The sequence below is a fragment of the Neodiprion pinetum genome, chromosome 2 (genome assembly GCF_021155775.2).
Source record: "Neodiprion pinetum isolate iyNeoPine1 chromosome 2, iyNeoPine1.2, whole genome shotgun sequence".
NCBI classification, from domain to species: domain Eukaryota; kingdom Metazoa; phylum Arthropoda; class Insecta; order Hymenoptera; family Diprionidae; genus Neodiprion; species Neodiprion pinetum.
Window position 1 is genome coordinate 6757650 of NC_060233.1, and position 13891 is coordinate 6771540.

At 32.5% G+C, this 13891-nt stretch overlaps 2 protein-coding genes across 7 annotated transcripts in view; one reads left to right on the forward strand and one right to left on the reverse strand.

Annotated features, from left to right (window-relative positions):
• The first annotated feature begins 178 nt into the window (after window positions 1-178).
• On the forward strand, window positions 179-5477 carry GatB (glutamyl-tRNA(Gln) amidotransferase subunit B, mitochondrial). Its single transcript, XM_046612076.2, has 10 exons — window positions 179-726; window positions 982-1129; window positions 1219-1332; window positions 1519-1691; window positions 2393-2541; window positions 2614-2849; window positions 3396-3584; window positions 3939-4075; window positions 4149-4272; window positions 4375-5477. The coding sequence occupies exons 1-10, from the start codon at window positions 515-517 to the stop codon at window positions 4591-4593; spliced, it is 1701 nt and encodes a 566-aa protein (XP_046468032.1). The 5' UTR covers window positions 179-514; the 3' UTR covers window positions 4594-5477.
• The window catches only part of Mbs (Myosin binding subunit), a 49241-nt gene continuing 40443 nt past the window's right edge, over window positions 5094-13891 (reverse strand). For 5 of the 6 annotated variants that reach the window (XM_046612073.2, XM_046612072.2, XM_046612071.2 and 2 more), the window contains 2 exons: window positions 11667-11762; window positions 5094-7720 (listed from right to left, as the gene is read on the reverse strand). In XM_046612073.2, the coding sequence (XP_046468029.1) occupies window positions 11667-11762 (96 nt within the window). In that variant the 3' untranslated portion in view covers window positions 5094-7720. The remainder of the gene's footprint in view (window positions 7721-11666; window positions 11763-13891) is intronic. The other variant, XM_046612069.2, reaches the window with a different exon arrangement.

A 13891-nucleotide genomic window follows, 5' to 3' on the forward strand; every position in this document is an offset into this window, starting at 1 on the left:
CTAAACTTTAATTTCTTTTTAAACATATAAGTTTGAAGGAATTTCCAAGAGTGGACTCGTCTTGAAAAACCAAGCACTTTGTAATTGTCTTAAGCAATATTACACGCATCATTACTAAGCTTTCATAATTTCCCATAGTATCCAAATCTCAGAAGTGACATTCAAGCAACGAAAAAATTCATCCGTTTATCCTCAGTCATTGATTCTACGACGTCCTACATGTCTTGTTTGGCTTCCCTAGGGTTCGATTAGTCTGAACAGGGTCCATTGAATTAATTCTCGGATATAAAAATATTATGCTTCTAAACACGCGAAAAGATCTTAACTCTGATATACGTCGATGTAATTTTGCGAGTGGAATCGATTGCACGCGTCTAGGGTCGCTGTGAACAACGTATATTAGCGCTGCACGAAGCGCACGTGTTCAATATAGGTATAGGTCCATCTAGATAGAATTTAGTGGTGGTCAGCTGTGACAATCCGTATCACACCTGATTGTGGAGCGAGGTTATGTATGCGTGTATGTACGTACAATACATACGACACAGCCAACGCGAGCGACGGAGAGCCTGTAAAAATAGTGAAAATTTATTTGAAATATCCAATGAATTACACGAACTGTTGGAAAATTAACCCTTGCATCAAACGATGGCGCGAAAACAAGCCTTATCTCCGGATGTTGAAACATTGTTTTGGTACAGAAGCCAAGTCTCGAGCTGAAACAAAGTAACAACAAGCAAGATTTATAAAATTATTTAAATTCTTTCCACTTAACTGGGGGACATGCGTGTCATTTTTGAAACTTACTTTAAAGTGGTACAAAATCGATTTCATAAGGATTAACAAATACCTCCATAAAAGTGTAGTATCCATGTGAAAAAAAATCAATTTTCTATGGTGTCAATGAACACATCAGGAACGTTTTGAAAAATTTCCATTAGCTCGTTTCGAAATACTCCTTGATGCCAATAAATGTTTTAGGAAAAAATGGCGCAGTGTCGTTGGACTCGAAATTCACGCCCAAATTCAATCGAATTCAAAGTTATTTTCTGGTTCAAGCACCATGTATGGTTCCCCGATAAACAGTAACGTTTCATTCTTTGATTGTGCTACACCGGGAACACTACCTGTAAGGATAATCACTGATGAGTAAAGTTTCGTACTGCATCTGCTTTTTGCAGGTGAATTGCTTTATGAATTTGATATTATGATTTTTAGGTACTGAATAAAAGATGCGTCGAAGCAGGAATACTAACTGCTCTGGCGCTATCCTGCAAAGTAAACGAAGTATCATTGTTTGATAGAAAACATTATTTCTATGCAGATTTACCAGTAAGTTGACTAGAAAGTAATTCAAATTTTGAACTTTATAAAACCCACTGTTTGAATATGGCGAACTTCATTTTTAAATTTGATGCAATTACTGTATGAGCTGTGGTTGGGCATATTGTCACGACGAGTTAATCTTCTAGACGGGTAGTATTAAATTGCTTGAGGCTAAATGATACATATTTACAGGCAGGATATCAAATAACTCAGCAACGTCAAGCCTTGGCTATAGATGGAGAACTCAATTTCCAAGTATATACACCGGGTATTCATCCACGACCCTACAGCAAAGTTTCTAAAATCAAGCAGCTGCAACTGGAACAAGACAGTGGCAAAAGCTTACACGATTTAATAGCAAAAAGGTGCTGTCAGAGATTCAATACCTATTTGCTGTAACTGTTGCTACAATTAAATTACTCTTAATTATTGTGGATATTTTGTTCGCTGGTAGACCTGTTGCTGAAGTAAAACAATCACTGACTTATATAAATATTCTCGTAATGCGTTCGGATTGTACATCATTTTAATATAGGTAAAACAAACCTCCTAACTCATCTATACAAATTTGGAGAAAAATTGTTTCCTGCTTATGCCAAAAGTATTGTCAAGTATTAATTATGTATGTCTTCACCGATTTATCTACAATTTTCGCTTTCTCACTATACCATGTACGAAGAGTTTAGAAACCAAGTGCTAGCCATTATTATATATTGATCCCATTTCGTGAAGCGCACGAGTTTAAGCTGTTTCAGATCAATCTGTGTCTTACACAAAGCACTGCAGAGTACATTTCTAATTTTCATGTGTGTGAAATTTCTGTAAAAATTCTAAAAATCTATACCTACGTGAAGTCTTGAATGTCCTTGTTATATTTGCCCTGGCTTAAACAAAACTTGAGAACTCAAAATCGTTACCTTCTGAAGTTTAGCTTTAATTTCGATTATGCCTTACACTTTTGGGTCAAATACTTAAATTCTTTACTTTGTCTCAGACCATTATCAACTTGAAAGATATTAACAGACACTTACGGATTGAATTTTTATTTTATGATCAACAATAACAGAAGTTTGGTCGATCTTAATCGAGCAGGGATACCACTGATGGAATTGGTATTCGAGCCGGACTTATCAGATGGCGAAGAGGCTGCTGCGCTAGTCAAAGAGATCGTACTCATTCTGAAAAGATTGGGGACGTGCTCCTGTAAAATGGAAGGTAAAGTGGTATGAAAAAAAAAAGATTAACAACAAAGAAGTATGGCCATTACGCATAATGATCTGAATTCAGAGGGCGCCCTTCGAGTTGACGCCAATATCTCTGTGAATCGACCAGGGGAAAAATTGGGCACGCGAACAGAAGTCAAGAACATTGGAAGTATTAGGTCAGTGGCAGCTGCTGTAAAGTTTGAAATTGACAGACAGATTACAGAAATTGAGAATGGTGGTACAATTATTAATGAAACAAGGTCATGGGACACGGAAATTCGCAAAACAGTTCCAATGCGAGATAAAGAAGAAAAGCAGGTATAGAATGCATACTTTGAAAATATGGTATTTCTGTAAGAGTGTGTTGCGCAATTCTATTATAGCGGTTGACAATCTTTTCACATTTAAGTGACATGGCGATTCCGTTTTTTACTGAGAAGTCTTTCAACTTTTTACAAAATCTTCGTTTACTGTTGCAAACAGACTGTCAGAATTCCATTCATATGTGACGCTATTGTTAATAAGCTACTTTCAAAGACCTTTATACATTACGAATTGTAAACACAGCTCCTGGTTTGTAGTATAATAATCGCAGTATTGGTGGCACTTTACCTTTATTGTATTTTTGATGTTCTCTGGTGACTTTTCAATCAGAGTACTTTCCTCATACAAGGTTGAATTCATATTAATTTCTGTACATAAACCTTAAAATCTTTACGGTGCCTTCAACTAGAAAGTTTAATTTGAATTTCTAGTTTACTTATAGGCATGCTATATCAGATCACATTTGTGTGGTGCAGTTCTGAAGGATAGAATAAGATTCTTTATAAATTCATGTAAAAAAAAATTTAAGTCACATTACAGGATTATCGTTTTATGCCAGAACCAAATCTTCCGCCATTGCACGTACACGTCACTAAAGAAATAAAAAATAAGTATGGATTGGTTGATGTTCCACTTCTGCAAGAAAGCCTTCCCGAGCTTCCAGAGGAAACACGATATAATCTTAAAAATAATTTTGGACTCGACTCAACTGCCGCCATTATACTTACTGTGAGTTTGTATTATTAAAGAAAATTCCAATTATTCCACCAAATATTCAAAAGTAAACGATTTCTGTTCCTTGAATTTTAGTTTAATTATGATCGAATTCGTATATATTGGACAGCGATGTGTACAAAAAAGCACACGGCCAGTGAATGGTTAAAGATATTGCCACACTGAACCAAATTCATTTACATTTCAATTGCTGTTATGCGATATAAAGTAAAAGAGAATCCCTAGGATACAAAGGCAATGCTAGTGGTCATCGTTGTCGTCAACTAATAGCTTCTCAACCCCTTTTGGTGGAAACCTTATGAATTATTTATCCGTGAATACATTGATGCAAATATGAAACTTTTTCAGAATGAAAACAATTTGCTGAATATCTTCGAAGCTGTTGTCAAAGAAGACAGTAAACGAAAACCCAAGCTTGTATCAAACATATTGATCAACCAGTTGCTAACGGTGGTTAACAGAAAAGCATTAGAACTGGATACTTGGTATGGAAGCACGGTAAAACTATTACTACATGAAATAATAATAAATTCTTTCATCAACTAATTTATCTTCTAGTATTTTGAATGCGCAACATATTGGTGAATTGGTGGACATGCTACAAAACAAAACAATCAATTTAACTACTGCCGAAAACGTACTGGAAGAGTACATAACTGAATCGTCGATGACTCCTAAACAAGTAAATTTCGTTTCAGTGTAGCCATACATAGACAGATTGTATACATGGGTGGATATGTATGTAAAATTTTACTTTTCTTTAATGTATGTTATTTGTTTGTAGATTGTTGAGAAAAATAATTGGACTCAGATCACAGATGAACATCAATTAACTCAAATATGCAAAAATATACTGCTGCAGCGAGCTGATGTTGTAAAAAAGTATAAAGCTGGAAAGACAAAAGTTTTCAGAGCTCTGGTGGGTGCTGTAGCCCAGGAAACTAAAAATCGTGCTGATATGGCCACTGTTGTAAATATATTGAAAAAACTGTTAGATGAATGAGACATTGTTAGTTGAATTTTTCTTGTCGTTACTGAATTTTACATCTTCTTAAACAACGTTTCAAATAAAATAATTACTCTGCTATGCAGGAAAAGTCGTAACAATTTATTCATTGATTTATTTTAATAAAAAACGAGAGAGAGTGACTGAACATGAGAATGTAGTTTTCACATGTTATCTAAATGAGAAATACACGGGGAGACATGTGAATTGAAAGAGCGACCTTCGTTTCTTGACCTTAGGCCTTATATTTGTGGATAGTCCTTTTGGGAAACACTGAATTTTAAGAGGAGCGGCCGTTCAAAAATTTTAAACTGTTCTTTTTTAATGCCCTATTGAACAAGCAAGAATATATCGAACATTTTATCCTATTAAATTCCTCGACTAAGAAACAGTATCCGTGAGGAATAATTTGGAGAATTAGAAGACGAATATGGAAGCAATATTGATTTCTATTGCAATATATTTAAGTAGTGTTCACGTTAGAAACATCGGAAATATAAAAGACATGTTGAAATTTTAATTGCATTATTCATTAGAAGTACAAAATCATGTAGGAAATAAATATATGTTTGTGGTACATTGTGGTAATTTTGGAGACTAGAAAATTCAGTCTCCCTGCGTAGTTATATTGTTGCTCGCAAAACGTTCGTGTGTAGTTTTAATAGTTGAAGTAGTAAAACGAAACAAAATATGTACAGATGGGTGGGACAGGATTGTCTGTCCATATTTCCACAAAACATGTCTGGGAGCTGTGTGCTAAAATTACACAAGATTTGGTAAATTGTAAGCAGATAATCATTTTCATTAAATCACAACAGTCCTGAAAGTACTTCTGAATAAGCACAACAATACACAACAAATCGCAGGTTAATCAAATAATCGTAATATGACAAAAAGGATTTCATTCCGAATCCTGCGATTGCCATGCCTGTTACTTTTTTCTTTTTAAATATGAGTCACTAGTCATCATCATTGGGAATTGGATTGCATTTGATTTCAGTTGGTTCAACTACTGTCAAGATTTAATCATAAGCTTTGCTCTGGTAAGACGTTTGATTTTTTCACTTAATCAAGAATAGTATTTACCAGTATCTGTGTATTAAGATCAAGTGCAATTACCTGCAATCAAATAAATAAATATGTAGATATTCGCATTACCATTAAATAAACACTAATCAATGTGCTAGTTGGAAACAGGATTTACTTTTTTTTTAAATAAACCATGTATACTGATTTACGCAAGCGTCGCATATCCGAAGCATTTATATATAATTGTCATTGAAAATTGTGAAATTTTGACAAATGATATATCTGCATACAGTAAACTCTGTTATTATTTTTTTTTATAAAGGCTATACAGTTATGGACTCAAGTTATGCTGCTTCGAATTTACAAGGAACCTAGCATACAACTCGGCCCGAATACTTTAAAACAATATAGTACAATAAGCACATATTAATTACTATAATACAGTACAATGACGTAATTGGACTTTTAACTAGTAATTCCTAATCGGTTATACTACAATACGTTATTATATAACAAACCTTGTTAGAAACAACTACACTCGTTCAATTTTTACAATTGTTTACAATAATGTCACTAGAGATAGATATACTGGACCAATTCATGCGAACCTGACATATAAAACCGTATGGGTGAGATAGAGCGAAAATTTCAGCGGATGGCTGACAATTTACAAGCAGGAAAAAGCTGGTGCCACGTCATTGGCAGAATAGAGTTTGCTCTTGTGTTTATGTTGCAATCCCTGACTTGTTCCGCCGCACACGTTTTTAGTAACCGGAAGTCGTTCTCTCTCCTACGCATAGAGTTTTCTTTGTCAGGTTCACACTACTGACCCAATATCAACCGTAGATTGTTAATCGTCATACTCAAAACTTCTAGATCTACTAATAAATTATTATAAGTCCGTGCGTGAGAAGTAGCATAGAAATTTTCATTGGTTTTCTGTTACTTGTCTGGTTCTTGTTCATATTGATATAATTGATGAGCTACCGTGAAATTTCATGATATCAAAATGAATCTAAGTATCTGTATATATTTTTAGCATTAGTTTGCATGAAAATCGATGAAAGGTGTAATTTTAAATAATGAATATTATGATTTGTAATATTAGAATCTCAAGTTGATGAACTACCAAGTCAAGTATCATTTCCTTTATTCTGTATCGATTATGAAAGGTTTCGTACAGAAGTTAATTCTCATTTAATACTTGAAATACCCAATAAAAAGTCATCCACAAAATCAAGTTTTTCTTAATCTAGCGAAACAAATCTTCACACTATTGGCCTGAGATTAGCCATTTTCTGTATAAAATTGTATGTTCCTAACACACAGCAGAAGTTTGTATATAACGAGCAAAAAGGTGCACTGGCAGTAGATGTAGATACTACGTAATATCAAAATATTGATAAAATGGACAAGTTCCTGCACGGTATATTTTGTTTAATACGGATTGTAAGAATATATCAGTAATGTTTATGCAATATACACGTACCTCTATTACAACATTGAACATCATATTGCATGTGTGAAAGTGATTGGTTCGAAAAGTTTAGGAATATTAAAAAATATGGTTCCCAAGGAAAAAACATTGGATTAATCAAGATCCCGCATATGAATAATTCGAAAAATATGAATTTCAGTTGTACGATTTCATTCAACTACAATACTTGTTTAGATAGATTGGTAAAAATACATCGTCGATATACTTTATTGTAGGATATTTACTTAAAAGTTTGAACCTTATAAAGAACGTGGGGTCTGTTAATTTAAATATTCACAGTCGGAGGAACAAAAAAAAATAGCGTTATTTTTTTTCTGTCAAAGTCCGCCGAAGCCACGAACTTAGCTGATTTTGTTTGAATAAATTAAGTTACTAACACAAACATCAATCCGTATTTAATATTACAATATAATAGATCATAATAATGCTGTATACTGAAGTAATTATTAATTGTATAATAATGCTACTTAGATATTAAAAAGTTATGGGTTTTTTTTTTTGTGTGTGAATTCACTTGGACAGCTTACTGATCACCCTAATCAAGGCACCGTTTTCGTCTTTTAGCCTCTGATTTTCACATTTCATGTACTCCATCATCTGAAAATCGTTGAAGAAAACATTAATATGCTTTATTATTTATATAAACCACGGCCACGATATATGTAGGAAATTGAAAAACACAACATGAACACTGCGAATATTAAATGATTATTTAACAAATATCAGAATATACTAGCAGTGTATTTGAGATAAATAATCAACTTGCAGGAAAATTATAGTTAATACATTGGCTGAAGATATAGGTAAGAGTACGACCAACCATCATGCTCCCTGTATGGAGAGTTTTCAACAAGTGCAATTATTGACGCAATTTGTATTACAATCTTATCAAACGAGTCAGTAAGTACATCTTTATATATTTTCAGTCAACGGTTAGTAGTTAATATACAGTGAATCAATAATGCTTGCTCTGTAGATTTGTAATTTTTTTTGAAAATAATAATGTAATATTGTAACTAACTAGTTAACTGACAATTATCTTATAATGTTGTATGTGCAAATTTTTGAGAATCTATTACTCAGAGCCTTTGCCTACTAATTAGGCCCTGAGAAAATCAAAAATGATATGTAAGATATAAATAGAATCAATCATTCCGACAAATAACTAAGATTCATGCACTTTTGCTACAGCATTTTTCGCATTATTAATTTCAACAACTTGGTAACTATTGCAATCCTGTTTTTTTTTTTTTATGATGAAAGAATTGACGTAGCATCTCCGATGAGTTCATTTGTGCGCCTATCAATTTTTCGATATTTTCCATATAATACAATAGGAATGTGATTCTGGCAAATACAAGATTGATAGTGGTAGATATGATACTGATTGAGATCGACTATTTAAATCATCTGCTAATTACATACGAAACTCTGTAAATAAAAATTTTCATTTCTCAAGACACCACATTATTACATGTGAAGCTTAACGCGAATGGTGATTTAATGAATCTTAGCGATAGTAAAGTATCATTTGGTTTCCAGAGATTTACGCAGCTTGGGCGTAGGAATTTTTTGTAAACTTTAATTCAAAGTGTTGCAATTCTCACGTTTCTTTGTAATTCTACAGCTATTAAATGTGATATTCTTGATAAAACGTTATATAGATATCTGGTATATGTTAAACTGTCTATCTTTCCTCTTTTCACTGAAGCACTTTCAAAACAACATTGAATAATTAGTGAAACTTTCACAACAGTAAGGAGAAATTCAAATGTTTGAGCTGAGTACATTATTTTATAACGTTGAATTCGATGAGTTCAAAAGGCATATTCAAAATTAGATTGTTATTATTTTAAACTGAAAGAATGTATGTAAAGTATATAATAAAATCCTCATCGTGTGACAATAATTATCGAAAGATAAACTGGCCAGAATATAGTACTGGATATTAGTTTCTTTGATTATGAAATCAACAGTATTCGATTATCTTATTATTCTATTAGCAATTAAGCACCCACAAATCAATACGGTTTGCACGATCATGTTTTTTTGCAGCTGGGAATTTTATAGCTAATTGTGAACAAAATATCGTTTCTGAAGTAAGCACCCGAGTTTGTGATACGTTCACTTCACCCTCCTACTGATAGATTGTTCATATCGCACTTATAATTTCCAGTATAATATAAATTACGAATTTTTAATATAATACCATGTCGCACTGTGCATACCTCTACAAAAGATTATAATCGTTGTAAAACCCATATTTAAATAGTGACCCATAGGTGAATTTCGTTGCATTTTTTCACCAACACATGTGTATACATAAATGCAAATACGAGTGGATTTCGGTGACCTAAGAATTTATTTCGTGAAATTCACTTGTATGTAAGTTATAAAATATATATATATGGTAGTCTTACGTGAAAAAACGAATCGCCAAAGGTTCACTGATACATAATCTCTGAAAAAAGTAAATAGTCCTTGCAAAAGCTAATAAACAAATCAAGTAATGAAAGTCCGATATTTCAGAAATTCCTTTGCAAATTAATCCTGTTAATTATTAGCAGGAAAAAATGTGCATATATTCGAAGAAATTCATCGAAATATAATATTTTTGGTCATCACAGTGGTTTATTCCCTCAACTGAAACAATTGTATTAACAGGTATCTTTCTAAATTTCTCTTAGTTACTACACAAGCATGATTGTAAATCTCATCAATATCCAAACTTTCAGGCGGTTTTATCATTCAGAAGAGGAATTGGGGGGATTTCTGGTTTGCTGTATTTGTCGACAAAACAGAAAGGTTTGACATATAGTTAATGCACCAGCAACTGATCAAAGCAAAAACACAACAGCGAGCAGAATCATGCGTGCAAATGATTTACGTGGAATGATGTTTCAAATTCTAAACTAGAGACAGGGTAACCATGATTGGAAGTACAATAAGTTTGGTTTTTCATTTTTAAAACACTTCTTACTTCAAATCTGAATAAATCCATAATACTTGCAAAAAGACACCAAAATCTTAATTCAAGATAACACTGATTACAGTTTATGAAATATTTGGGACCAATCGCATCTTGATAACTAACTCAGTAATAAAATTGATTTAGTTATAACTAGATGGCAAAAAAAAATCACCGACGTCGGATATGAAATTAATGTGGAATTAAATTTTGAGAAATAGCAACGCTAACTAGAAAATGCATGTTAAGAGGTTGACACGTTTCTCTGTTTTGGAAAATTCCATTTTTTTTCTCTTAAGATTATTGGAAACTGACATATCCAAATCCTAGACTATTGTTCAGGGTGTGATTCAGGGTTTTGAGATTCGAATGGTCTATATTATAAAGCAACATCAACAGATTATCCATAAATTATCTATTACTTTTGAGTATAAAGTATTTTTGGCTGCATTGACAGAAAATTGTTTGTATGAAAACTTACTGGATCAACTTAATTTATTGCATAATTCATCACAGATGCATAGTAACCGCAATTTCAAAAAAAGTGATACCGAATTGGAAGCTTCGGGTAATTTCCATAAGCGTTCAAATTTACTGAACAATTAATGTTTTTTCTGTAGTTATGTCAAAGATTTGATTCTTCAAATGAAGGTGTATTGATTGAATTCAAAATTAATTTCTTAGCTTTGTCAATTAGGAATCTGAGAATAAGTACGTGGAATTTCAAGCGGATCTAACGAGTGGTTTATAGCATTAAAAATTTTCTCTTGATGCAGCTCAAGAATTAACACTTCATAATCCTTGAAGTAAACGATATTTATGGCTTAACTTTACAGCTCAACATAATATAATATAAAATACTCAAATTTCACAAGTTCTGATGATCTAATATTTTAAAATGTCAGATCCTAAGTTTAGTCTCAGTTTCCAATAAGTTTAACATAATTTGAAAGATTCATCTACCAAAAGCATCCGAAGAAGCAAAAGCATCTTCAAACTTGAATTATGGAAAATTCGTACATATTTGAGCAAATTAAATAATTTTTTATTCCTTTTGTAAAAACTTTTTCCATTTTGTAAAGTTTTCTAATTTCAATGACCTCCCTCATAACTTGAAAGCTGTTCCCATAAGTATCGACGCAAAACAGTTTAAGATGTTCTTCAAAGTTAGAGAAGCGTTCAAGAGACTCCTTAACGTAGAGATTGAATATTTAACAGAATTAAAATGAAGATAGAGTGAACAATTGAGATCGATTTACAACATCGTAGATAGAAGTAAGAAATGTGATTTTCTGTGTACGATGAAATGAAATTCTCTCTCTCGAATAATTGGAATACTTTGTTTCAAGGTACAGATTACATCCAAGTATATAGCGTTAGCAATATTACGAATTAAATGAAATGAAAAATTTACCAAATGATTATAAAGCTTGGAGCTAAGGTAAGCAAATGCAGCGCTTTTGTTTTAAGTTGAAAATTTATCAACGATAAAATGTCAAATGAAATAAATAAATATGATAAATGTCATGTGTATGTGTATAATGTTAACGCAGAGGCTGTCATTATATCCTTTACCTATTTAGTAGTATTGGTGAGTTTGGATACGACGCGGGTAAGTGCCCGATTTTCGGCTTTCAATCTCTCATTTTCAGCTTTGAGCTTTTGTAATTGCTGTAAACAGTGAAATGGTTAGCCCAAATTCTCCGTTTGTCCAGGCCCCAAAACCAAACCATGATATAAAGAAATTAGAATTAATTGTATTTTTAGTGTGTGTTGTTTCTATTGCTGTTATTATTATTGTTATTATCACCATTACTCGACAAATCGAAGCATGTTTAGACCTTCGGATGTCTTATACCAGAGAAAATTATAGGAACTAGAATATCTCTTTTGAGAATGAAAATTAAGCATACACGTATGGATATTAAGAATAGATGAGAATAAGATGCGTCAAAAGGTGGTAAATTAAAGAAAGAAGCAATGCGTCGAAGCCCAACAATAAGTTTTGGGAAACTGTATAGTTCTATATTAAAAAACTAGGATTTTTCTGCCGCACTCATCCACAATAATCAAAAACAGGATAAAAATAAAAAATTTCAACGTGCAACTGACTAATTATTTTATTGAGCTGCATAAATAATAAAGGAAAGTGTGCTTCGTTTCATAAAGCTGGAGTTAAAAAAAAAAACTCTACACGAGAAATACAACGCATTCTAAAGGCATGGAAACGACATTAGGGCGATTCAAAAAAATTAAAAATGACAGCCATTTGGTCGAAAAATCATGTTCCGCAATAACTATAGGTTAGTATTAAACACATCGAAATTCGAAAACTGACTGATCCACCTCAAGTGAAATTACCCGAGCGAAAATCTTAATGCGAAAGTATTTTACGTGTCGCTCGGCGATATTTTTGATAATTTTGAGGCAAAAATAAATATCACGAGTTGGTATGAAAAATTTCCAGTATGTACAAACCATCGCAAATTTGATACATTTCACGTTTATAATAAAACTACAAAATTTTATTTAATGGTCTTATCTGACAACAATCTTCCACATGTATGAAAATAATTCAAGGAGCAAATGTGAATAAAAAAGAAACTGTAATTTTCAAATAAAATGAAAAGTTATTAAACATTTTCCTGCAGCACAATACTTGTTGACCATACGAATTACTTTTTCTACAAGACGTGATGATTTAAAATGTTGATTTGACGAAAATGTAAGATCAGAAAATACTGTAAGTAAAATTCAAAAGTGGTAAAAAGGTCGCAAAAAAAAAAGTAGTTCTTTCGTTATTTGCAGAAAGAGCTTTGCTACAATGACGCTGCCTTAGCAGGACAATGTCAAAATGAAATTTCCGAATAATAAAATCAAGTACATAAACTTTGATTAGACAGTTAAATGAGCGACTGAAGAGCACTTAATTATACTATAACTTATGGATGGATTTATTGACATGGCTTTGCTCATATTATCCATGTACTGGATCAATGTTTAGTAGCAAGGTAGTTTATTTGATAATACCAGTTGTTACTTAAAGAAAATGTCGATACTTTTTTCTAAAAAAGGTTCTTCTTTTCTCTTCGTTGTAGTTGAAACAAGTTTTTAGAGAGCTGAACACATAGCTCTTCGTACCATGTTAGCTGTTATAACGCAACAAGGTAACATGGTATTATTTTTTTTGGTCTGTCCAAAAGTATAAACCAATGATTTCTTTTGTTTATGAATACGGCCGTGTTCATCAAGATCAGTAACTCATGTAAAAATGATTTCAACAGAACCTGATTTAATAATTCTCTAGTCTCGCACTTTGACATTTCATAATAAAATATTTCCATTCGTGGACATATTTAGATGTTTACTAATATGATTTACGAAAATAAGGAATTTCATTTATAGAAATGAAAAACACAATACATACAAATAAAAAGTCCTAGAGGACTAAACTTAGTTGCCGAAGCGGTTTTTACTTGATTTTATTGACCTTCAATATCGAAGTAAAGTACGATACGTAATCGAGACGAAGCTGAGAAAAGATTTTAATTTAAATATGTAATGGCTATTTCATAACCAGAATCACATGAAATTCCCCGATTTTTCCTTCACTTATTTCAATTTCAACCAAAAGACGACATGCCTAGCTTAACCACTGCAAAAATTTGAACACATTATTTTGCTTAAAAAAAAAATCACAGACCGAGTTGTAAGAATACAGTAGCATTCCTTAATCCGGGCGTGTATTTTGTTCATGAAAAAAACTTTGAAACTCCTGAATCTAGTTCCATGCCAATGCC

Bases quoted from the DNA above. Each gene is read 5' to 3' on its own strand.
- GatB (XM_046612076.2), top strand. From the start codon at position 515: ATGCGTGTATGTACGTACAATACATACGACACAGCCAACGCGAGCGAC. The intron at 727-981 runs GTAACAACAAGC...TAAATGTTTTAG, and splicing joins AAGTCTCGAGCTGAAACAAA to GAAAAAATGGCGCAGTGTCG. The intron at 2,850-3,395 runs GTATAGAATGCA...GTCACATTACAG, and splicing joins GAGATAAAGAAGAAAAGCAG to GATTATCGTTTTATGCCAGA.